Raw genomic sequence first — 25,992 nt, forward strand, 5'->3', positions numbered from 1 at the left:
TGAGCAGAGGAGCTGAACAAGGGGGAGCTGCTGGAGCAGAACAGGGGGGTTCTGAGCAGGCTTTGCTGTCCTGCTCTTCCCACTGCTCTCCATCACCTCCGCAGGGCGCTGCTATCCCAACACTGTGGTCCCTGACCCAGGAAAGCCTGAAAGAAGAGGGGAAAAGGTGTGCTTTGACCCAACACCCAGCTCCTGGGTCCATGTGTGCCCACTGCTCTGTGCTTTGGGTACCCATTGTGGTGGGCAGAGGGTTTGGGTCCTGCCTGCAGACATGCTCAGGTCAGGCTTGTGCTTGTTCCTGCTCCCCAAACCTGCCCTCCATGGGGCCAGGCTTTGGGGCCGCTGTTGGGGACCATGGATCAGAATAAGGTTGAAGACCTTCAGGTGCCACCTTTGGTCACCGATGTGTGAACAGAGAGCTCAGTCCTCACTGCTCCCAACGGAGCCTCTGCTTTGGTGCCATCTCCACACAGGGCTATGGGCTTCAGGGGGGAGCTGGAATATCTGGTGGCACCCAAGATGTTCTCCAGATGATCCAGTGGAACTGGGTCCACTCAGCCCCCCTGAGCCCCCATCCTCTGAGGATGCTCATGCTTATTACTGGGGGCTGGAACCAGGTTATCTTAAAGTCCTTTCCAACCCTCACTATCCTATGATTCTACTAAAGGATACCTGGTCCAGGCAGGGGATGGTGCAATGGCTTAAACCCTTTCTTGTCACACCTGTGCAGGAACCCAACAGAGCAGGATAAAAGTGGGGGCAAACCACTTTATTTGGGGGCCAAACCCAGAAGCGGCACAAACAGATGCAAGCAGTGAACAGCACGGGATGGTTTCATCAGCTCTATCTGCAGCAATAAAGTTCCTCATCCCAGGGCTGGCAAAAGCAAAGGCAACATCGGCAGAGAACAATCCTATCTGCAGGAGGACTTCTCGTTTTAATTTGTTAATTAGTGACTGCTGGCATCACAGGAGCCGCTGCCTGCTCTGATGTGCTGATCGCTGCTGTCTCCCGGTGGAATTGGAGATCATAGAAATGAAGGAGAGACAGAAAAGCTGCTGCTTTAGCAGCGAGAAGGAGGAAACAAGTTCCAGTAAGGTCAGGGGGGATGTAATTGAAATAATGAGGTGGTTCCTTCTGTCCTGAAGGGGGTTTGTGCTCCTCTGCCACAGCAAATCGCTGGTTGAAACAAGCAAGGCAAAGCAAAATGGTTTTAAACTATGGATCAAAAAGCAGGATGTTTCTGGCAGCCCCCCCTCCAACCAGCACCTCTGGATGCACCTCTGGATGCAGCCCCCCCTCCAACCAGCACCTCTGGATGCAGGGAGCCGGCATCACCTGGAGCAGGGCTGCGAGACACGAAAACCACACAAGGAAAAGGCCAGAGGAGCAAGTCTGGGGTCTGTGGTGCTGGGTGGGAGGCTCTGAGGGCTGGGGGGAAAAAAGAGCTTTTTGAGCCATTGCTTACACTTGTAAGAACAACACTTTGTGTGCATCGATGGGGTTGGAGCTGTATTCAGAATGGTTTGGGTTGGAAAGGACCTTAAAGCTCCTCCAGCTCCAACCCCTGCCACAGGCAGGGACCCCTTCCACTGGAGCAGCTGCTCCAAGCCCCTGTGTCCAACCTGGCCTTGAGCACTGCCAGGGATGGGGCAGCCACAGCTTCTCTGGGCACCCTGTGCCAGCGCCTCAGCACCCTCACAGGGAAGAACCCATCCTGTCCCCAAACCAGCTACTATGGGGAGAGCCATGCACAGAGGCAGCCCAAGGTACTATTAATTCTCTTGCAAGGTACATGCTATTGAGTGAAACTATAAAGGATCCCCTGCAAACCCCAGGCTGGTATCTATCGGTCCCCGACGTATTTGCAGAAAGATCAAAACCCCTCACCTCTGTCTCCATTCCCTGCCAGGACACAGCACTGGCTTACAGGGACTATTTACACTGCCTATCTGCATGGAACACATCTCTTTCTGTGCCAGCTGCCTGCAGTTGTGCCATCCTTGGAATGCTGCGCTGCAAAAGGAGTTTGCTCCAGTGCAACAGGTAAGATGCTTTTCCAGCTGTCTTGTGTGTGAACCTTGAGTGATTCCCATGCTAATGGGAGCCAGGTGAGGTGCTCCCAAACCGGAGCCTCCAGACAGCATCCTGGGGAGCACAGCAGGGAGGTTTCCCCTTTCTGACCTTCCCATCCTTCCCAGCTCCATGTCACCTGGTAGCAGGAAAGGCTCCTTCCTAAGCAGACATCATCTCCAGGGTTGGTTTTGTGTCATCACTGCAAGGGATGGGGAATCCTTTGGGCACCCATGTGGGCAGGAAGGATGCAGCAAGTACCACAGCATCCCTGGAGAGGTCCGACAGCCCAGCCCTTGGTCCTAGTGTCCTTTCTGAGGTCTCCAGGCATCCCAATGGGAACAGGGAAGCTCCATTCATGAAAATCCCATTCTGTGGCACAGGAAGGCAGGCACTGGGGTTATCCCTGAGGCAATTCTGGTTGACAGCATCACCTCCTCCAGCCAGCAGGGGACAAGGGACCGCTGCCCCTGAGCCCTGCCCGAGCTCAGGCTGATGCTCACCCGTGTTTAACCAACCCTGCAGCTGAGGTGACAGCTCCAGCACTGAACTCAACGCTCAGTTTCACAGGGAGCATCCAGCTTTGCCCATGAGCACCTTCCCCATGTGCTCTGGCAAAGCTCCTCACCCTCATCCCCTGCCCAGGCTGCTTTAGGCCCTCCAGCTCCCTGCCCAGCAAACCCATTCCCACCGCAGGACCCTCACATCCATACTGGGAACGAGCCAAGAGCACCAGTTCTCCGCAGGCAGGGGGTCTCGGTGCCCCTGTGGTGCTGCCCACCCACGGGTGCCCTTGCAGCACCACACCAAGGGCAGGAGGCATTGACATTCCCGCTGGCTCTGTGCAGCACAAAAGTAAACTTAACGGCGTTATCCTCCCATCTGGTAATTAATACCCTGGATGCTTTTCATTGGAATGAGCAAGGGCCAGGACATGCCAGGGGTTTTAATGAAGGGCTGTGCTGCAGCCACACATCCCCTCGGTTCCCTCTGGCAAGGGCTGTGCTAAAGGGTGGTTCGAGGGCTGCGGGGTGCCTTGTGCCCCATGCTGGGTGCCCCTGGGGTAGGCCCAGCCTTGCACCCACCTCCCATGCAGCCCTCTCTCCCTCCCCATGCATTACAGCAAAGCAGCAACAAGATGCTTTGAAGGTCCTTAAACATTAGACCAGAAGCATTTCCCCAGGCTCTTGCTGTGCCCATCTGGGGCAGGGAGCGGGCACAAACCTGCTGCCCAACAACACCAGGGATGCCGGCACCGTTTTGCTCCAAAACTGCTGTATCTTTAGTTGATCCCGCTGCTATTTTTAATACAGATGCCTTATTGAGATTCAAATGAATGTTTCAAACCCTCGCTCCTTTGCATAATTCTTTTTAATTAACACTTCAAAGGTTTGAACACAAGATCCATGCTATTTCCCTAACGAAGTTGGCTGAACCTCCTTCTCCCCCGAAGCTCCCCTGCCACGTTTCCGAGGGCTAAACCAGGGGCCAGGTCTGACCCCATGTGTGGGAATGACAGTGTTTGGGATCAGGCTCTGCAGAAATAGGAGCTAAGGGAAGATACCGGGTCAATGGGCAGGGGATGCTGTGCATCACCATGGCCCCGGCTGCTCTGGCACATGCTGGGTGGCAAAACGGCCAGAGCCTGGTATGGAAATAGTGGTGTTTGAAGGGAATATGGTCAAGGTTACACAGCCATGGCCCACAGGTCAAGCAAAACCTCCCCCAAAAGGGGCACCTCATCCCCAAGGTCACTTTTGGGTCACATTTTCAACCTTCTGGGTGCCCAAAAGGCCCAAGACACTTTTCTGCCTTCTGACATTGTACTTTAGAAGCAAAACCTAAAATGATGACACGATTACATTCACTAGTACAAGCTGGAGCTTTCCCTCAGCTATTCCAAGAGCTGGAATGATGTAAAGACCCAAGGGCATAACAGACCCAGGACAGAAAGAGCAACCGAGGTCACCATCCCACCTTCTCTGTCCCTGTACCCATGGGATCTCCCTGTGTGAGTGGGAGCAGCCCCACTTTGCAGGATCAGGACCCTGCAGAGCAACGTGGTGCAATAAAAGGGGAAAAGAGCTTCAGTTTTAATTCCTGCAAGCACAGAAATGATGAGACACAACAAAATTGTATAATTAGTAGGATTTAATAAGAGACTGTCCCAGACATGCAAAAGAAGGAGCCTTTGTTCAGCTACAAAAGACATTAATTTGCAAATACTCTTAATATTCATTTTTTGTTATTTAGACTGATATTTTGAAAGTCTCCGATAAAATGAGAACTCTGGACTAAGCATTCCAGTTGCCTTTCCAAGCGCAGGAATCCAGCTTTGATGTTCCCCTTGATAACATCTTTTTAGAGCCTTGACTGCATCAAATTAAATTCTGATTACCCTGATAGTGCAATACAGCTTCCAAATGTATTCAGGTGACTTTTTGTTCTGGAAGGAAATTAGCTATTTTGACAAGGATGCTTGTTAGGCAGCAAAGGGATGGGGAGGAAAGAGCCTTGCTGGGGAAGCAGCACATTCCCAGCCCTGATTCCAGCCCTGGGGCTGCAGCAGGGAGGGGACATGAGCAGCCCCTGGAAAAGCCAAATAGCATCTTTGGTGGCTCACAGGTCTCCCAGCACCAAGCAGAGAGCTGGGACATCCACCCCATCCACAGGGAACATCCCACAGGGATGTGCCCTCGGGAGGCAGGTCCAGCAGGAGGATGGTGGTTAGAGCAGGGCAGCCACATCCCCACAGAGATGTCATCTCTGCACATGTCCCCATGCACTACATGGTTCATCCCTCCCTCATCCCTGGATTAAACCCATCCCTGAAGCACCCACCCAGCTCTAGGCACAAACACAACATCCCAGGGGATGAGGTCCCTAACCCAGATGAGGATGGACATCCCACCTATCACCTCTTCTGAGCCCAAGCAGCAGGTCAGGATCCCTGCTCCATCCTCACCCCATCCATTCACATGCAGTGGTCCTGCTCTTGGCTGGATGCTGGGATGAAAATAAAGTGCAAATATTATTGTTGGCAGAGATTACCAGCTCCCCCCCTGTGATTTAGGCATCTTTCAACTTCATGTTTTATTAATCCTTGCTGTACAATTAACAGCAATGTCTGCAAACAAAGGCATGTGCTATGGTGTTATCTCTGTGAGATACCAGGGCTTGGGCACTTGATTGTAAATATGCACCTTAATGAACGATAGTGTGGAGCTACAGAAAAGATGGAGCTGGAGTCAGCTGCCCTGAGCAGGGACATGATGCTCATGGTCTTTGCTTCCTGCCCTGAGTAAGCAGCTCCTGCCCAGACCCCAGGAAGGGTTCAATGGAGAATTCACCATATGGATAAAGGCTCCTGCCCCCATAAACAGGCAGGTTTGGGGGACATCTCCCTCCAGGACTTGTGGCCACAAAAGGAGACTTGCTTGGTGACCCTGCTGTCAGCATGGGGACAGCACAAGAGCTGTGCTGGAGCAATCCTTCCCTTATTAGTGCCTTGGCATCAATGGAGCAGAGGGTGACAAAGCTCCCTGAACCAGTGCATCAGACCAGGTCTGAGCCATGACAGTGGGATCACACACAAGAGCCATGCCCTGGGCCAGGATCCCACCCCTGCCCAGCCACAGCACCTTCAGTCCTGGCGTGAGCCTTGGGAAGTGAAGAGCAGGGTAAATACTGAGTGCATCAGCTCAGATGCTGGGCTGGGCCCGCATGGACATTCCTGTGTCCAGGGATGTCTCCTAAGCAAAGTTCAAACCACTTATTCTCCTTCCAGCCACTGGAGGACAGTGAAGCACTGGCAGCAGCTCTAGGAATCAGCAGTGCCGTAACCCAGGGACCCACTGTTCTTACCCAGCTATTTCAGGAGCTGTGAGCCCCTGCAGTGCACAGGGAGCTGGTGGACAAAGAGAACGCACTGAGAGATCTGGGGTTACAGCAACTCCTATACACCTTGAGAAAATAAGAGCAGACCACACTGTACAGACCACACTACAGCTCTGGAATACAGCTGCATGCCCAGCTTCCATGGCGTTATTGTCCAGCACCTAGGGCCCCATTCTGGAATCAACTCATCATCTGCAAACTGTACCAGTTCTTTGGAAAGGGTTTAGAACTTCCAGGTAATCCTGGTAAGGGAGAAGCTTAAGTTCAGGAAAAGAAGCAGCCAGGAAGCAAGTTAAAAAACCATCCCTTTTTTTCCATGTATCTTAAGACAGCTGTGAACCCATCACCTTTTAGCAAAGGATCTACATACAGCCCACGGGTGCAGGAAAGCATGGCAAGAGGAAGTATGGATGCTTTATTGCTGGGAGGGGGGGTGCTGCTGAGCTGGGGCACAATGCCAGTGAAGAGATGCTGTGCCATGAAAAACCACTGGAGTAACTGCCCCTGGTCCAGCCCATGGGGGGCCAGCATAAGTCCACAATGCTCACCTGCAGGCACCTGGTGAGAACATAAGGGAAAGAGGCAGGAGCTGGGCTGCACAGGGTGCTGGCAGCAACCACAGCTTTCTCTGGGACCACTCCACAGCAATCACACATTCCCTGGGCTCTAAAGGTCTGTGGTGAGTGAGCTGGAAGGGACGAGGATGACCCAGTCCCCACTTCTGGCCTTGCAGAATCAAGACAGCATCACTCAAATGAATATGTGCCTCTCTTGAGGTACAGGCAGGTGGGTCTAGAGCAGCACTTTGCAGCACCCCTTGCCTTGGGGTGTTGTGAATGTGTCAGAGACGGACAGGGGAGATTAAGAGGGGAGAAATAGTCATGGATGAATAAACAGCACTGTACTCCATGGCTCAGGAGATACCCAACAGCAGCCCCAGGGAAGGAGCTAATGCTTGGCTGTTTACAAACCCAGCCCTCAGCTGAACCACAGTGCTGACAGCTCCAGCTCACTGCTGGGGCTCAGGACAAGGGGCACCTGCCAAAGCCCCCCTTTATCCCATCCACTTCCCTCTCAGCATGGCTTGGGCACTGCACAACACCCTGAACACACCCCAGCAGCCCCAGGGTGCCCGACTGCAGCCACAGAGTTTATTGGTTAGTAACAAGCTCACCACACCAGCAAGCCAGGACAGGGGTGGTACATGAATACACGTGTGGGGTAGTTACACAGACTGAGATTTGTACAGCTTTTGTACAGAGGAAGAAATAAAGTGAATCAAATAACAAAATAGACATTAGCAGTCAAACCTTTTTTTTTGTCTTTTGGTTTTATATCATACTAACAAAATCTGATAGCCAAAAAATGACTAAACTACAAAATTGTAATACATACTGTACGGGTAAAAGGTTATCATCCATTTATACATCTAGTATCATCTTTATTATGGTAACTTACATGAGGCCTATAAGATCTTAGTGTATTAATAACTCCCTACAAGATAGTGCTGAGCTGCTAAAGCTGCCAAACAACAGAGTACTGGCATTTTTGTTAAGACTTTGACAGTGTCATTTGCATCATTTTGTTTGAATGAAACCCTCATGCATCTCTAGTGCAAGCCAGAGGAAGGGCTTGTGGCTGGGAGTAGGCAAGAGCTGCAGAGCCTTGGCTGGTAGCTTTGCACCCATCGTTCAGCACTGGCCCAGTGCTGCCCCTTGCTCCAGCTTGCTGGCTGCTGTAGGAGGGATAAAGCTGAAATCACCAGCCAAGACTGATTCTTTTCCCTTTGGTCTAGAGGGTTAGAGAAGAAACCACTAAAGATGGAGCAGTCTTTGTTCACTGGATAATGTCTCAGCTTTCAGCAGAAAAGCATCACTAACTGTTGGGTACCGTAGCTGGATGACGGCTGGTGTCCCAGAGGGTGCCAGCCCTTCCCTTGGTGCTGATGACTCCAAAGATGCGCTGCCTCCTCCTCCCCACCGTGTGCTGGTGCTCTGGGGCAGGATGTCAGGACTCAGCTCCAGATGCAGCACCAGCACAGCATGCACAGCCTGGGAGAGGGGCTGGCGAGAACACAACCACCCCCCAGGCTCCTGTACCAGCTCTTGGGGGTCAAGATAAGAGCAAGGCTGAAGCCAAAGGGAAGTGAAGGCACAAACAGGAACCAGCTCCTGACCAGCAACAGGAGATGGGTGCATCAGTGCTCCAACACCCTTGAAAATCTCCCCTGAAGAACCAAGCCAGTAAGACCAAATACTGTGAAGTACTTTATACACCACCACGTAGGCAAAAATAGCACTTAAACTTACAAATAAATAGAGGGGCCGGGGAATCTCCTCCTTGTCCTTTCCAAGTTTGTCCCTAGTTTGGTCTCTTACAAGCTCAGAAGGGCAGCCAGAGGCAGGTGCCCTTGGGAAGCCTATGCCAATTCTGGAGGGGGAGAACATGGATAATGTTCAACCATGGCCACTTTATAGAGGGTTGAGCTAAAACCCAAATGATGTGTGATAGCATGTCCTGCTGATGCTGCAGTCACTCCTGTTTGGGGAGCAGCCCCCCAGAACAGGGTGGAATACAGAGGCCCTGGCTTTGGCCCACTGCCCATTTCAGTATGGCCCTGCAATGCAAAGCCCACACACAGCCTCTGCAGTAAGCAAGTTCTTGGCTCCTGGCTGATCCTTAGGGACCAGCACAGCTATTTACAGGCAGGGAAGACCATCAGCACTATCTTTAAACCAACCCTGACCCATCTGCTGCAGGTCTACATTGTCACCTGAACTGACTGGGGAGACCCACAGGTCTGAGCCACTCACAGAAGATGGTCCCTGGGAGGAGACAGGAGCCAGACACTCCTCCAGCTTGAAAGTTGCCCTGACAACTTCAGATCTGATTAATGGAACTAAATACATGGTCCCCAAAAGTCTTCCCAGGGGATCCTGCCCGGTGCAGAGCCAAAGGTTCACTGAGGGATGTGGAAAACGCAGATATCCCCCTTTATAGATGAAGGCAACTGGTCACAAATCACTAAAAGACCTACCAGGGAAAGTAAGCTCCCAACCAGAATGGGCTCACCCACTGGCAGGTGCCTGGGAAGCCCTGGGCTTGGAGATGGGCAGCATTCCTTTAGCTCCATTCGATCCAGAGAGAGCTGCAGACACCAGAGACCAAGCAAAGCAGCACTTTGGGAAACACCAGCCCACAATTCTTAGAGCCAGCGGCTCCCAGAGAGGCATTCACTGTCACAGGCTGCAACAATGAGCACTCCCTCTGTGATTTTCCTGAATCGCTTAGGAGATGAGTACATGGACCAGGAAGATTCTGGATAACCCCTGCGATCCCTTTGGAAAGCCTCAGAGCTTGGCAATCTCCCTGGTGATGCGTAAAACTGATGAAGCACTTCTACAGGGCAGTTCTGCCTCCCCCTGCCATGCACAAGATTTAAGCTGTGCTTTCTGTCCTGTTGTACAGCCCTGAAGTCACCTTCCTCTCTCATCCTCGCTCTGAATGGAGGGAGATCACCAATCCTACATCAAGTGAGCAGGGTCCAGTGTTGTGTCATAGCCCAGATTCAGCAACATCCTCCTCATGGCAGAACTGCAGCCATGAATCCCATGTCTTTCCCAGGTTGCTTCTGGCTGCTCATCCTTCAGGGAAGCAGGAGTCTGGCAGCCCTGAAGACAAAGTAGCACAACCTTACAGGAAATGAAGGCAGAAGCAATGAAGCTGACATGATGTGATGTTCATCTGCCTGGGCTCAGGCTCAGATCTCTCTCAGCGCTCTCTCCTGTCTTGTCCTGTTTCACACATAACTCATCACAACATATGAGATTCTGAAGACTGGAAGAGTCAGGCACTAACTAGAGAAAGCCTGGTGAAATATTGCTGTGACTCTTCCCTATGGTACTGAGCAGTGAATCTGGAGTCTCACACCTTTAAAAGCATATTGTCCCTCTCCTCCACCCTAGTGTTCCCTGGGAGCTGTGGTCAAAGTTAGAGAAGGTAAAGTCTTCAGAAAAGGAACGAGATCCTTGCCTGGGCCTGCACTGCTATGTAGAGACAAGAGCTGTGTAAGCTCTAGTCTTGTATTCCTTCTGCTCCAAATACTCATACTCAGGTCATACACAGAGGAATGCTGTACCCATCCAATACAGACAGCTGCTGCTGCATGGATGCTCAGAGCAGCACCTCAGCATTCTGCTTTCCTGGCAGAAGGGGATAGGCATCATACTGGAGCATCATACTGCAGAGCCAAGGATAGCTCCAGAGAAAGGCCAGGTGATCCCTGATTAGCTGTTAAATCAAACAGGCAAGGAGGGAACCATCTCCACAGGGCATCTGTCCCACACTGACTGCAGGCAGCATGGAGCTCTCAGGCCAGTGATGGGATGCAGCTGTGGAGTCCTGTGCTCTAAAAAGACCCGATAAAACACATACAAGTGATGGGGATGAGGCTGGGCAGCCTGGCTGTGGGGCAGGGCATGGGCAGGCCTGCTCAGAGATCTCTGCAAGAAGAAAGGCCAACCACAGCTCAAGTTGCCTGTCCCCAAACAGCACTGGATGAGAAACAAAACAAATATCCCTCTGAAATCAGATTACTTCCCAGGACATGCTATAATACAAGCACTAAGTACAGTCTCCAGAACATTGATGTCTTCTACAAGGTGGAGGGAAACACATCCCCACACCCCAACTTGCTCAGCCTACATGTGCCAGCATGAACAGTCAGCCAAGCAGGTTTCACTTGCTTGTGCAGGTCTTCAAGACAGCAGGATGTGTGGAAGGGAAGGGACAGACCATGTGAGAAGCATCGAACACCACAAGCAAATCTTTTTGGAGTTCCTGTGGGATACTGGGACTTGTTAACACTTCAGCCACCATTTGGGGCAGCCATCATCCAGACCAGGTCAGCTGGTGGGACAACAGCAATACAAATTCCATAGTCAAAACCAATACAAGTAAGAAACCAAACCTAGAGAGACCTTTCTGCTCCCCTCTGGAACAAAGGATGTCTTGGAAAACTGGACTGCAGGATTGTCCTGACTACATCAGTTAGTGTGTTATAAACATGGTCCTGCTTTAAAGTGAAAATACTGTGTCTGGTCTTTTGGAGGTGCTAAAGCCAAATGTGGTACCATTTTTCCTGACAGTGCACAGGAGCGGATATTGGCATGAAATGATCCTCTTCACCTCTTCTCTATCAGAGCTTCTCCTGGAAGAAAAGAGACCTTGTTAGGCAGGATGAGGGCAAGCACAGAGGTACTTCTACAGAAGAGGAAACTGAGGCACGGAGTGGAATGCCACCAGGCCTGCTATGCCTCTGCTCAGGAAGTCACACCTCCTCTTCCTCAGCCTGGCCATCCTACCTGTGTGGAGATGAAGTCTGATGCTACAGGTCTTGTCCTACATCATGAAAACTGTGGCAGAACATAACCACATCCCACAAATGCCACCCATGTAAAGTGGGTGGCAGAGATCTAAGACCAAGCAGCTTCTAGCAGGGGCTGCCAGAAGAGCCATACAGGCACTAACCCAGGAGACTGAGAATAAACTCCTTTTCCATTGCTTCTCCCAGAGCAAGCACCCACTGCACCTCAGTGAGCATCTCACCAGCACCTTCCTGATGGCTTCAAGTGTTTTTTATAGTATGGTGATGTTCCTATCATATGCTTAGGAACTGGCTTTGATGTGGGAATGACAGCCAAACTTTGCTGGCAGAACAGCCTCCATCCAAGAGCTGTCCCCAGCACAACAGGCAAGAAATCACACGAAGCAGTCACTGTTTTAAATTACATTCTGCTTATAACTTACCTCTTGTTTATGGGCTTTATCCTGCTGGTGAATCCCATTAGCAGACCCAGAATTTCCAGTCTGCAATGGAGAATGGACAATACTTGCTGAAGGATACAGGGCACAGTGGTTTTGCCTGCAAGCTCTGAAACCTGGCAAGACTGCTATTTTCTTCCTTAAAAGCCCACTCCACATAAGGAAAGGAGAAGGCAAAAATCCCACCCCACTTTTGGCAAGAAGCTTCCTGCCCTCTGCACCCTGGCCCAATCCCCACATGCTGGATTCCATCCTTTCGAGCTACAAAACATCCCCCAGTGTCCTCATGGACACAGACAAGCTCTTCACTTTTGACTCTCAAAATCTCAATAAACAAACCCTCAGCAAAGGGCAGCGTTAGCTGCAAAACAGCACAGTGAACATCCCAGCATTGAAAAGGACATTTGCCATTCCCTGCTTCCCATCTCTAGGGACAAGTTTGGCAGCCCGGACAGGCTGGTCTATCTTTAGAATACACAAGAACTTTAAACATTTATAATGTTTCCTTAGGAGGGATAATACAGAGCCCTTCAGCTTCAATATGACAGTACAACAAGCACAAACAAGAGAAGAAAGCTGCAGCCTGAAGTCACAGCATGGCGAATGTCAGTTGCTTGGGTCTTGGAAACCATATTCACAGTTGCTGGTGAATTGCTGATGGCAGCAAAACCAGATATTATAGGGAGACAAGATGACAAGGTTTAAAAGCCATCATCAGAGGAGGCCCAGCTACACAGGTTCTATTCTTATTGTAACCTCAAAGGAACAGGGGTTTTGTTTGGGCAGGAAAAGCAGGCAGAGGTTCAAACTGAGCTCCGCTTTCAAAGCCTGAACTGCCAGTGTTTAGCAGGCAGCGAATCCTACCCAGATGGATGTCAATAGTGCTGCTGTAATGATGCAGCCCTGGGGTCTGCACCCACTCCACAGGAGATTCAGGCAACAGAGCCTACCATGGCTGCAGCACACCCAATCTCTGCACTAAGCAGCTATCAGATACCAGGAGTCAGGTCTGAAATTTGGTCTCAGTACATGGTCACGATAATGAAAAAAGTGGTGCAAGTCACTTGAAATGAAATGAAACAACTCCCAGAGCAATCACTGCCAATTCTCCAAGAAAAGGCTCAAATCCTCGTTGCTTCCTGCAAAGCTTGTGTCTCCCAAGACATGGAGAAGATAAAGATCCTTTTCCTCTATGACAGGACAAATACTTTTCAGCTGCAGGCATGGAAAGTGCAAGGCAGCAAGTACTTGAGGATGTGATGAAGACAGTGCCACTATGCTTCCCCAGCTCCTGCACCTCCTTTGGTCTAACACCAAGGCCAGCCAGGCACCCCAAGGACTGCAGAGTGTGGTGGCTGACTAAGGGAGAGCAGCAGCACCTTGTGGTAATTACAGATTTCCTTCTTGAGCTGCAAAGTGCTGCAAAGTGATGGCTTGACAGACAAAGGGAGAGTGATGCCAAGGCAGATCCTCGGGCACAGCTGCTGCTGACAGAGAGGAGACAGGAGGTCAGAAAGTAATACAAAATGGGTTGCAGAAGACATGTGGCTTCTGGGGAAGAACCATCAATTCACTGACTAATACACCACAATCTCTTTAAACTAGCAATGTCCTCAGGCTCAGCCTGAAAGCTCCCAGTTAACAATGCCTTCATAAGAGAAAGGATGAACAGGTATCATACTGAAACTAGGGAAGCTTTGATCCAGACTTCTTTGTAACTAGGCACTTTAAAACCCTGATATCAATAGAAGTTTGAGGCCTTGCCTCCTGCAGTAATCCCCCAGCTGTCTCCCAGTACCATGGCTTGTAGCTGAAGACATAATACTATCTTGTCACATCTCTAAGATTTAAGCATGAAAGTATCAAAGCAATACCAGGGATAGATTAGCCGACCTCATAAGGTCCACTCCAACTCACTTTATGGAAGATTAGTTATCTTCTACAGTTGGGGAAGAAAGAATTACCACCTACACCACCTCTGGAGATAGGAATGTGAAACAGAAGACCCCCTTTTCCTCAAGGGACTGAGCATTAAAGCAGAGACTAAACTTTTCCCACCCCTCCCACAGCTTCCAGCGGATGAGGCTGTCATGATGCACTTTCACTTGACACATAGCAATTACAGCAGGAGCTAAAGTCACTCCAGAGGTAGTAATAGGATTATAGTACATCTTGGACTGCCACTAACTTGTCATCACGACTGCAGCTGTCCTGTCTGGTGCCAGCAGACGGCTGCCTGTGCTGCACTGCGGGATATAGCAACTTGTCTGCAACACACAGATGCTCAGCTGAGCCAGCAGAGCTCTCAGGGCTGCGATGTCTACCATGCACCCTCCTCCCGGCTGTCTCCCTCCAAGTACTACTGTAATGCAGAACAGCCATTTGGTGTATCTGCAAACTGTGCAGAAGACACTGCCATGGGAAGACTAGATTTGATACTATCACACACCCCCCCAAGATTACCTACCACAAGACCATCTGCACCTGCATCAGGGAAAACAAGCTCTGCCCATTCTCCATTACTAGTGGCTTGTTTTGTACTATCCTAACGTGTCTGTCTGAATATGAATTGTTGCTCATTACTGCAAGAGAAAGACGTTTTCCAGCTAAGAATTTAGATGAGCAAGCACATGAGGAGCACTAGTGCATCTGGGCTCTGAAAACCATGACCTGGTTGCAGACACAAGAGAAGATACAGCTAGAAGAGCAATAAAGGACATGAAGCACAAAGCTTGGCACAAGAAGCAGGTCACTTTGCATGAGGAATAACCCAGGGCTTAGATACAAGATGGAAAAAGGCAAATGTGGGAAGTCAAGCCATTTGCAGCCTTCAATTTCACAAAGAAGGTTGCATGACAAAGGACAGAAGCACTTTTGCTTTTGTCAGAAGAAACAAAGGGAGACCAGAGGAAGCTGAGAAGAGAAGGCAGTAACTGGAATGGTATCATTCATGGTCCATCAGCAAACCCAGATCAGATGCAGAAATGCCTTCAGAAGCTGGCAAGAGAAATGGAAAACTTTCCCAGAGTTACCTCCAAAGTTATGCTTATGAATTGCAAGAAAATAAAGCTTTCTGAGAAGAGGGATGGCAGAAACCTTCAACCTTCATGTTACAAATTGCCTGTACCTCAAGGATATGCAGCCACACATTGTAGACAAAGAAGAGTTACTCATGCTGCAACCTTCTCCAAAACACATTTACGTTGCTAAATTATGGTTGCATTCTTGCAAAGCACAACAGGATCCATAATTACCAAGTCGTGAAGCTTCTCTTCATTCTAAGCTACATCTGACAGAACAAAGTCTTTCCAGACTGGTTCAAGCAGAAAGGAAGGGTCCCAGCTGACTCCATCACCCTCCACAGCACAGGCCAAGATCCCAGGAGGTTGCTCAGGACAGACCTGAGGGCTGAGCAACCTGTGAAGTGATTGCTGATGCTCTACCTGTGTTTTCTCAGAAGAGAGCCTCATTGCTTCCATGAGTTTCTCCATCTGGTGGCCCTGCTCCAGCGCGTTGCGCAGCACATCCTCCGTGCTGACCAGCCGGTGCTGCAGCCGGATCACCTCTGACTCCGATGAAGGGTCGATCAGGGAGTATCGCCGCTGATCCGACACCGATTTTTCCTTGTCCTTACACAGCGAAGGGAAGATAAGAGCAGGTTAAACCAAATCACTACAGAAACTAAGCAAAGTAGAAACTCGCAGTAACTCAAACAACTGTGTTTTGATTTCAACAGTAGATGGGGTCAGAGCACAGCTCTGAAGGCAACTGTACAAGCAGCAGTTGCAATTTGTTCTCAGCAGAGTTCAAATGAATTATTCACATTTCAACCACTGGAGGACACTGAAGTACACAGGAATTGGAGGACATTGCTTATGCCTCGAACAGAATGTGTGAAACAGTGTGGGGCAGCTGACCTGCACTCTCTCCCACAAATTTTAGCCTTAATTAGCCATGGATCTAAAACCTATGGGAACAGAAAACCACGGGAGAAGGACACAAGGACATTTTTACTACTTAATGAGTCACTGCTAAGACAGGTCCAATCTCACAGGTACTGTCAACTAAGGTCACACCAAATGCTCAGTAGCACAAAAGCAAGCATGAAGATTTGGAGTAAGGGTGAAAGACTACCCCTAGCAGCAGCACAGAGCCCTCCAGCCTGCAAGGCAAAGCCAGGAGGAGTTTTGTGTCCTCACCAGCACAACCAGTTTCTCTCGCAGTCCCTTGATGTCATCTTTGAGCTTCTGCTCCTTCAGCCGCCACTCAGCTTTGTGCACTTCCCGGCTCAGGTCCCGTTCCGGCCCAGGTGAGTGCCGGTTTGCCTCCAGTAACAGTGCCCTCAACTCATTCAGGCTCCTGGAAGAAGCAGAATGGAAAGGTGAGGACACTTGCAGAGCTCACACACCCCTGGTGTCCTGCTGTGCTCCCTCCTACCTTTGCTACAGATCCAAAAAAAGGCCAGTGAGCAAACATGACTCAAATCCCATCACTTCAGGGGCTTCAGATCTCCTGTCCCCCCAACTGTGACAGCTTTAGAGACTGGGACTTGCCCAAGGAACTGTATTGCAGAGCAGGGCAGCAGCCAGCTTAGTTGGCACAAAGATGGCTTCATTCAGCATCTACATGTGCACTGAACTGTCTTGCAGCTCCTGGCAAGCAGTGAAAGGGCAGCCCCTTTGATAACTCCCAGCCCCTAATTTTAACCAAATTCCCACAGTAAGCATCTCTAAAGAACAGGAAAACTGGGGGCTGGATTTTAATGATTCAATGTCCAGGTTTCTTTTAGTGGTAAATTACAGCACCTTGAATGAACACACACACACACACACACACACACAAGGCCCCCTGTCTCCAGCTCTGTCCTTCAGACCTAACACTGACCTTTCCTTCTTGAGTAGCTCCTGGCTAATGAGGACCAGTTGCCCTGAAGCATCATGTGTTTTCTTCGTCAAGGCTTCCAGTTCACTTTCCAGACGTTTCTTTTCTTTCAACACTGTATCAGCCTTCTTTTCTGCTGTTTTGCATTTGTTTTCCAAAGCTATAAGAAGCAGAGGGGAAGGTCTCAGTCCTTCACTTGCATTCCTGCTTTTTGCCTTTTCCCCATTACCACTCATAACAATACAGATGTGGTTAGCTCTGGTCCTAATTAAGGGAGATCTTGGAAACAACACACCCAGCTCCATTTACCTCTGCCTCTTTTAGTTTCTGACATTCAATAAACCTAAATACCAGTACAGAGGACAAGCAGGAAAGCACCTAGTTCCCACCAGCACTGGATTAGGGAAACTTACCACTTACTTGGGCCCTTAGAGTTTCAGTCTGGGACACCAGTGATGACACCTCTTTGTCTCTTTTGCTCAGCTTGTCTTGGAGGTCTGCAGGAGAACGAAGAGACAAGACAAAGATCAGAAGCTTAGAAAAAGCTTTGTGCAGATCAGGAAGGGATCCAGCATATGGGGCAGGGTACAACAGGGGCACGGCCATGATATCCTCCATTGGCAGAGGAGACAGATAATGGGTGTTTCTCACTGCATCCAGACATTAGAAGGTATGACAGTTGAGAAGCCATATCAGATAGGTTTAAGGAAGCAACCACAGGGGTAGGAGGAATAAAACATTAATAAATAAACAGGGAAAGGAACTTAGAGCACTTTGTTACCAAACAACAAATGCCATGCAACAAAATCCGAGATGAACCCAGCTTCCTAAGCCCCATCCACACAGCCTTCCCTACTTCCCTACAGCAGTTAGACGAAGGGAAGACACGAGTCACCAGAACAGTGTTCCAGGATAAAAAGCAATAATTTTTCATACCTTCCATAGTCTGCTTCATCTTTATCTTTTCTTCTGAAATATCATTAGTTTCAATCATCTGAAATAAAAGTAAAATATAAGATGTAAAGAGCCCTTTACTCAAAGATTCAAAGCAAAGTTAACTACAAAGCCTCACTCAAAGCAGAAGTGTATCCAGTACTGAAATTATCATCTTTTGCGTCTTTCTGAGAGGGGAAAAAGGCTTTTGAGTCACTCTGGATAGTACTGAAAGCTAAATGGTATCACCTGAGATTGCCCCAAACCACAGGCAGATGAGCACAACAGTGAGATTCACCCAGGAGGGAAGAGAGAAAGCCTGTGGGCTTTCCCCACAAGCTCTGCTTCCAGCTTTCACACAGAGTTTGTGCAGAGCAATGCAAGAGCTGCTCTCCTTCAGCTACCAGTCTCCTGTGGTTAATCATGGTGCAAGTGCTCTTTAGCATTCAGCTTGAGACCCAATCAACAAGCTTCTCAACTTCTGAACAATCTAACTGTGCCTAAACTTATGAAAACAGTACCAAAATATTAATAATTATTGGAGAATTAATACATTAATAAAAACAGTAAAAAGCAAATGTTGGTCCAATACAGGAGATTCTGCCTTTCCCCCATCCTCTTTTGTCTATACTGCAATGAAAAGCCAGAGCCTGCAGAGCTCACAGCCAAACTTTCCATTGCAGAGGCCACAATTCAGCCCCTGAAGCCTCTTCACACCCAGCAGCTTTCAGTGGGACCTCAGGATGTGCCCCAGATGAAGCAGATGATGTGGCCACCACCACCAGAAGCCCTGAGGTCAGTCCCCAAGAGCTTGAGTGGGCTTCAGGATACGTCTGACAGGAGCAGGAGTACATCCAAAGGGGAAATATGCCTCCTGATGTAGTATGGAAAAACTATACAACTGCTCTTTGGAAGTGCAGCTGCAATTCCCACTTGAAGGTCTAGGAAAGACCATCAAAAGACACGTTTGAAATACTTAGATAGTTAACACTGCTGTTAATTAAAAGACATTTAACAATAAGATTTGCCCTGTGACACTCATGCACCCATGCATTTCTTCCTACATTTTCCTGATTCTAAATCAACACATAGTTGAAATCATTATTGCAGCACCCCCTGGTTCTAATCTGGTATCAATATCCCCCAGAGCCCTCTCATTTATCTAAAGGGCTCTGGAACAAGCATCCAGCTTTTAACATTCATTTCTGGTTCAATACTGGCTATAACATGTGATATGTTATAATAACAACCCACTTTTCCCAAGGCCCTGGCTGCACTTATTGTTCACAACTGTCTTTACTAGATGAAGCATGGTGGAACCACCCTTGAAACACCATAAATGCTGTAGATTCCTGCTTGGGCTTTTGCCTCTCCTGTCCAGTTCAGCATGTCTTTCTGCTGGCAGGAAGCTCTGACTTGGCAAACTAATTCATGGGCTTGGCTTTGCTGCCTAGAAGTGCCATTGACTTCAATGGGGCTGTTCACATTGGCAAATTAAACAGAGGGATTAGATTCACTTCACTGGCACCTCAGTCTGGAACAGTGACTGCATCACCAGCAACAGATTTCAAATGAGTATTCTTAACATGTGCACACTTCCTGGCTTAGTTTAATTTTCTGCATCCCCACAGGAACAATCTGTAAGCTGAGTTTTTTGCTCATTTCTTATGCAAAATCCAACCACAAACAGGGGTCCAGCCTAGAGGCATGAGTAGCCATATCCCCCCTCACTCTAGTGCAAAGTGAGCCACATGTCCCTTACTTCCCCACACCGGTGCCATCCTGACCCCTGCTAGCAGCTCTTCCACTGTAATCCTCAAAGCCAGCATTTCCCTGTGTCTCCCATGTGCTGCAAAACCTCCCCATGGCCTCTGCTGCATTACTGGCACACATCTCTCACCCAGCCCTATCTGCTCATCCCCTTAACCATGCTCCACATCCTGAGCAAGATACATGCTCCATCTCAGCACGGGCAATGGCTCTTCTTTCACCCTGCCCTCCACCTACCTCCCTAAGGGCCATTGCTCAATGATACATTAAGGCTGCTACATGGAGGACAACATCAGTATTGCAGAAATTATGCTTTTTCAGCTCAAAACACTGCTTGCTTAGGATGAGAGCCCATCCCTCACAACCACAATAACCCTATTCCGCTGCTGCAGCAGTCATGTGCCTCTAAGCCCAGATGTGGCCCACTTGTGCTTAACAACAACTGTGCCACTGTACTGGTTTTCCAGAGTGGGAAGACACCTTCCGCATGGAAACGAGGTGCAGAAAAACCGCTATCAATGGAAGGTAAAAACATCCACATACTCAAGGCATTAAAGCCTCAGAAAACCACCTAAGGCAGCACCTGAGAGTTACTCTTAGGAAGGGTTACTAAAGGTGATGATAAACAAGCAAAATGACCCAGAAGTCATACATTTGCATGCTGAGAAGGATGCAGGGCCTCCATGGACTGCAGCTTGTTCTCTAAAACAAGCACTTTTTCCTGCAATCTGTGGATCTCCTGTTTGCTCTGGGCTTCTGTTTTCTGTAATGTTTCATAGTCCAACATCTTCTTCTCAGCCAAAGAAATCTGCTCTTTTAAGAAAGCTATTGCTTCTGTCTGATCCGTATATTCACCATGAAGTTTCTCCAGTTCAAGTACCCTCAGCTCAGCATCTCGACACTTGTCCTTCACATCCTGGAGCTCAAGAAGGTGCTGATTGCTTTTTGTTTCCAGTTGCATTTTCCAGTTGCTGTTGCTTTTTTCCACTTCATCCACAGCTTCTTGCAACTTCAGTTTGAGACTCTCTTTCTCCTTTATGTGAACAGCTGTCTCAATGTCATGCTTTGCTTTAAGGTTCTCCAACTCAAGCTGGTGCTCCATCTTTATACTCTCCACCACTGCCTTCAGTTCCACAATCTCCTTATGCTGGGTGTCAGGGCCTGTGTTCAGTGTGGCTTTCAGGTCCTCCAGAGACTTCTGGTGGTCTGAAGCTAACGTGTCCAACTTGGACTTCCAGTTGTCCATGAGTCCCATGTTCTCATTAGTGGCTTGCTGAACTTTATGCTTTAGGTCAACGATTTCCTGCGAGTACTTCTCATTGACAGATTTCAGCTTCTCCATCTCCTGCTGGTACTTCTTTAAAGTCTTCTCATACTTCTCCTTTAGCTGGCTGCTCTCCTTCTGATGCTCCTTGTTGGCAGACAGCAGTTGATCTCGTAGACGAAGAGCCTCTGACTGCAAGCCAAGGTTATGCTCTGGGGTGTCTGCTTGGTGAGAGCTCCTGAGGCACTGACGAAGCTCATCCACCTCACTGCGCCTGAGGCTCAGCTCCTCCTCCAGCTGCAGGATCCTGGACTTCTCTGCCACCGTGGTTAACTGCAACATGACAGAGAAGACACAGTCAGTCCCCACCTCCAGCTGCTGCATCCTTCCTTTCAGTAAGTGTGCTCCAGTGGAAGTAAATCCAACGTACATTAGTCAAAATTCAGATACACAGGAAAAGACTGCCCAGCACCCTCCAACCTGAGTACAGTTTTGCACCAGGGTAACCATCACCGATAACTCAGTTATATCTTCGTGCCAATTGTAACTTGTCTGTTTTCTAATATGAGCTCTTGTTTTCCACAGAAAAGCACACATTTTGGAAACAACCCTTGGAATTCGCTAGAAAGCAACAGTGCTTTATGAAAAACAATGTCCTGAAAGGGCATCTTGCCAGATGATGCACAGAGGCGATGTGACTGCACATGCAGGAATATCACAAGCATCAAACCCAACATTAAGCATATCACGTTTCCTTTATTGCTCAGCAATCCTCAGCCTAAGCTGTTTCTTCTGCATCATAATTTGTTTACCCTGGTGTAAAAAGGAAATGGTTTTTTTTTATACAAGAGTACTTGTTAGAGTTCATTAGCAAAGTAAAAAATAATGTAGAAGGCTAGAGGATGCAAGACAATAAATCTGGCCATGGTTATACTGAGCATAAGGGCTATGGGTTGATGGCTTACAGTCTGAATGTAGCCTAACAGGGCTGAACTACCTGTTTGTCACAGGGAGTTCAGAGTACTGCAGCTATGGATGGAGAAGGAGAGATTTGACCAGATGAAATATCAGAAGGCAGCAGAAAAAACAAGGAAACCAAGTTAAAACACAAGTAATCAATTCCATTTCACTTCAATTGCCACTTTCCCCCACTAACCATCAGCCCAGGAGGCTGTGTGGGTTTTATTTTAGATGGGCACAGGGGGATTCAAACCATTTAGCCCTTTTGGAGGACTTCATATTTGCATTTTCCACAGCTCTAAAATCCACTGCTGAGAAGCAAGCTCACTGTAGCAAGTTTGCTGATTCCCAGACCACACCAGCATGACAAAGCCCTTTCCACATCTGGCTGCTTTTAGGATCAGGTGTGCTGTTCATCTGGGCAGCCTGTCCTGTTGCAGGCATGGCCAAGGATCAGAGCTAGTCCACCTGCACTCACCAGTATCTTCCATTTCAGATGGCAGCTTGCACAACTGCAGAGGGGACAAAGGGAATGCTGATTGCAATGTTATTTCCTGTTACAGCCTGGAGCAGCCTTGAGGCAGAATGAATTGTGCAGGGTGCAGATATTATTCGGGCATGTTAATTGAGAAATGAATTGTGAAGAGCTCATGTGTCAAATGGTGGCATGGGGCAGAGAAGCAAACTCAATCTGAGAAACAAGTCCCCACATAAGAAGCAAAAGCTAGAAATTATATTGTACTACTATTTCCAGGAGAGAGCAAATAAAAACACAAACAAAAGAATCAGGGAAGCTTAAATCCAAGCCAAAAATCAAAGAATCCCACAACACCCAAAGGAAAGGAACCCAAAGCAAGGCATCATGAGCATCAACGCAGGGGCCAAGCACGCTGTTCTGCAGGCAGGGCAAGTGGGGGTCGATTACCCTGGTGTCCTCTAATTCTCTGAGGAGTTTCTCAGCCTGTGCCTTCTCAAACAGCAGGCTCTGCTCGAGCTCCCGTATTCGGGCATGCTCCAACTGCGTCTGAGTCTGGTCACACAGAGGGAGAAAAGAACAGTGGAAATGGGAAAAGGGCAAGGGAGGGAGAGAAAGAGAGGGAAAGAGAAGGCTGCAACATCATCTTCAGTGTACAAGACAAGGAAAGGCAGTTCACAACAGGAAGAGAATAAAGATCCAAATAAGCAGGAAAAATCCAACCAAACAGAAAATGGTCACTACAGGATTTTACATGGTACACGTAGTGGCTATTTGCAAGAGAACTGAACCTATAATGGGAAACCATCCCTCTGTATTAGAAACTGTTTCGGTGTTTTCCTGTATCAAGACTATACTGAAGACACCTCCTAAAAAGCAAAGCTCCCACCACTGCAAAACCCTTGCACCACATCAGAGAATGCAAACACCTTGCAATGATTCTCCACATCTCTCCTCAAGAAGAATCACAAAGTGCGATGAAGAGCTGGAAGCTCCCATCCTCTTTTTGCTCCTGAGACAGCTTGAACTCTGCACTAAAAAAGAGTCAGGTCATACTGTACATAGTATGTTGTTAAGACCCAAAATACGCTGCACTGAAAGCAGATCAGAAATTTAGATCCCAAACTGTTATATATCAATGCTTTAGGTTTGAAAAGAGCTGCTATGAATTTAAATGTGATTTTGTACACAGGAAAGCAGAACCATTGTTTTGGTTTTGCTTTTTTGGTTGATGTAAGCACAAGAGCTTTAGTGCACCTGGATCTGGGCAGGTTACATGACTCAGGGTATTGCTTCAGTGCCTTTCTCTTAAGGTAGAAGTACACATAACTGCACTTGATGGCAAACCTCAGGACTCCACAATGACCACTGCAGTATCATGTAAAATTTCCCATACATAAAAGAGGAAAGGAGACATGGGAAAACGCATGCAGACTCTGGCCTTCACAGGTTTTTAGCTTACAAACCCAACATATTCCTTTGAATTAAATCAGACCTACTGACAAGCAAACAAACCTGAGCAGAACCATTCCCCCTGCCTCCATTTTCTGCCCTTCATTTTCCATATAATTATTTGCTTTCCCCTCTTTCTATTGCAACCACTTTTAAGGACTTTCTGCCCTTTCCTACAATAAAATAAGTTCTGGAGAGCTGTGTAAAAATGATGGAAACTGAAGTTTATACAAATCCATGTTTTCTCTTCCAGCTTGAAAGGTACCATTATATATGATATATGATGATGGTCATGATCAACTGCTGGATATATTCAGACTATTTTATGTGGTCTATTTGATTCCTGAAGGAAGAACCCAACATTATCAAAAGACCCAAATAATATCACTTAAGTGTAAAAGTTGGCTGAATGCATCCTAAAAAGAAAAGAAATCTAATTATGTACTGAGAGGCTTCTCCTGCTCCCTGCAATGCTCAAAGCTCCACATTTCAGGATGGAAATTTTGCAAGGTAAAAAAAGCAGGTTTGCTTTTACTTAGTGATAGTTATTCCATTGATAACAACAGGTTTTCTTCAGTTTACACTAGCTCAAAATCCCCAAGTGAAACTTGAGCCACACAGATTTGGGATTACCTCAGCCGGTAGCAGCATGTCAGATACTGGCTACCTGAAGATGCTGAACTGCTACAACACTAATCTCTGCATCTCCCAAAGAGACAGTCTCAAGATTCCTGAGGGCAACACTCAAGTTCCCAGCAAAGCTATCTCAGTTCCACCTGATATTCTTGCTCAGTATCTTTCAATCCTGTTATTTTCCAATGGAAAAACAGATGAAAACTGAGGAGAAAAATAATCAGGGAAGAAAGACCAACTGTTTTACAATCCTTTCATTTTAGACTTGTATCAAGCCTTGTACTATTATACTTTATGCAAACTGGCTTGCCCAGCCAGCATCACTCAGAGCTTCAATTCAACATTCTCCTGTATTGAGGAAGCTCAGATCTGGATTTTAGACTTCCAGTTATTAGCTTTGAATTACTATTGACAGACTACAAACTGACTTCCCACTGCTGTTCAAGGCATGATGCAGGTTACAGGAGATGAGCATGAGGTAGTTTCTTGAAGAGATTAATATTTCCTATAAATCATGGTCTTTCACCCTTAAAAGCCTTTCTTAAAAGGTTCTGTTTTCCTGCAGTTGCTTTAAACCTTCCAAACCACTATAGCTTCAGCATTGTCAAACAGGACCAAAAATGGGTTGAATTCATTCCAAGGCTAAATGCACAGCTCCTTCTTTATCAGAGGTCCACAGACTTGATCCATATCTCTAGGCCTCAGACACTGACTTCTTTGGTCAGAGCTTCTAGGGATGCTGCCTGCCATGCTCAACACCTGGAAGTCCCAGATTTGTTCAAAACCTACATGCTATTGCAAGAAATACCATGGGACTTCACCTTCAAGACTAGAGGAGGGTTTTGCTTTTGGTATTTGAGTGGTTTGTTCAGGTCTAGCTAGGGATGTGAACGGCTCTGCTAGCAGCCACTGCTTGATCTTGTTGTGAATTTACATGAAGAGTACCAGGAATAACCATTTACAGGAAAACACCCTACAACGTGAAGGAGCACTTATCCCCCCTGATTTCCAATGAGTTTTATTTAAGCGCATTGCTTGCTTCTGGAAATCCTAAGTGGCTCCACAACAAAGCAGGAAGGTGGGAATTATCTCCAGTGAGTCAATCATTCACTCTGAGCACCCAAATTAGACAGGATAGGATGTAAAAACTGACCACAGCCAAACCTTCTGCCGATGCCTGTGCTGTCACTGGTGTTGGACTCACTGGGAACACTTCAGCTCTTTGCATCACAGGAAACCAAACTGCTCCATGACTCTTTCTTAAGAAGTTATTTGTTCCTCTGTATAGATGAACATGGAGGTGAAGACAGGACCCTCACAGCCTGTAAGAAGCTTGGCCACAGCCCTGTTTACAAAGCAACTCCTTCCCAGCCCAAATGACAATCAGATCTTTCCTCAGTTTAAGACCTGCAGGCACAGGAGCATTAATGTCATAGCAACTTACCACCTTGCTGAAACACAGGGTATCTAAATATATAGCCAGCCTCAGTCCCATTGCCATTATTACACAGCCAGGCCTAAATTCTTTAAGCTTACACAAGGGCAATTTGCTGCTCTCAAAGGGAATGATGGATGGATCAACCAGCCTTCTCCAAAGCACTGATGGAAACCTATCATCTAAGCTCAGGAATCACAGAAACCTGACTGCACATTATCAAAGGTATGCTATCAGTACACTGCTGATTTATACCTTGCCTTGGGTGATATGGTTTAATGTGAGGTGTCCCTGCCCATGGCAGGGGGTTGAAACTAGATGATCTTAAGGTCCTTTCCAACCCTAACTATTCTATGATTCTAGATAAAGAGGAGAGACTTATGTCAGAATGGTCAA

The 25,992-nt window shown here is 47.9% G+C and overlaps 1 protein-coding gene across 4 annotated transcripts in view; it reads right to left on the bottom strand.

Annotated features, from left to right (window-relative positions):
* Positions 1–7,803: 7,803 nt before the first annotated feature.
* Positions 7,804–25,992, bottom strand: part of CLIP2 (CAP-Gly domain containing linker protein 2) — a 54,411-nt gene continuing 36,222 nt past the window's right edge. For 2 of the 4 annotated variants that reach the window (XM_031053656.2, XM_031053658.2), the window contains exons 8-15: positions 20,030–20,974; positions 17,611–17,668; positions 17,088–17,171; positions 16,678–16,834; positions 15,993–16,152; positions 15,237–15,422; positions 11,779–11,838; positions 7,804–11,179 (exon numbers count right to left, since the gene is read on the bottom strand). In XM_031053656.2, the coding sequence (XP_030909516.2) occupies positions 11,168–11,179; positions 11,779–11,838; positions 15,237–15,422; positions 15,993–16,152; positions 16,678–16,834; positions 17,088–17,171; positions 17,611–17,668; positions 20,030–20,974 (1,662 nt within the window). In that variant the 3' untranslated portion in view covers positions 7,804–11,167. Of the gene's footprint in view, positions 11,180–11,778; positions 11,839–15,236; positions 15,423–15,992; positions 16,153–16,677; positions 16,835–17,087; positions 17,172–17,610; positions 17,669–20,029; positions 20,975–25,992 lie in introns of those variants that run through there. The other 2 variants (XM_031053657.2, XR_004081266.2) reach the window with 2 other exon arrangements.

Source organism: Melopsittacus undulatus, chromosome 13 (assembly GCF_012275295.1).
Source record: "Melopsittacus undulatus isolate bMelUnd1 chromosome 13, bMelUnd1.mat.Z, whole genome shotgun sequence".
Classification (NCBI taxonomy): domain Eukaryota; kingdom Metazoa; phylum Chordata; class Aves; order Psittaciformes; family Psittaculidae; genus Melopsittacus; species Melopsittacus undulatus.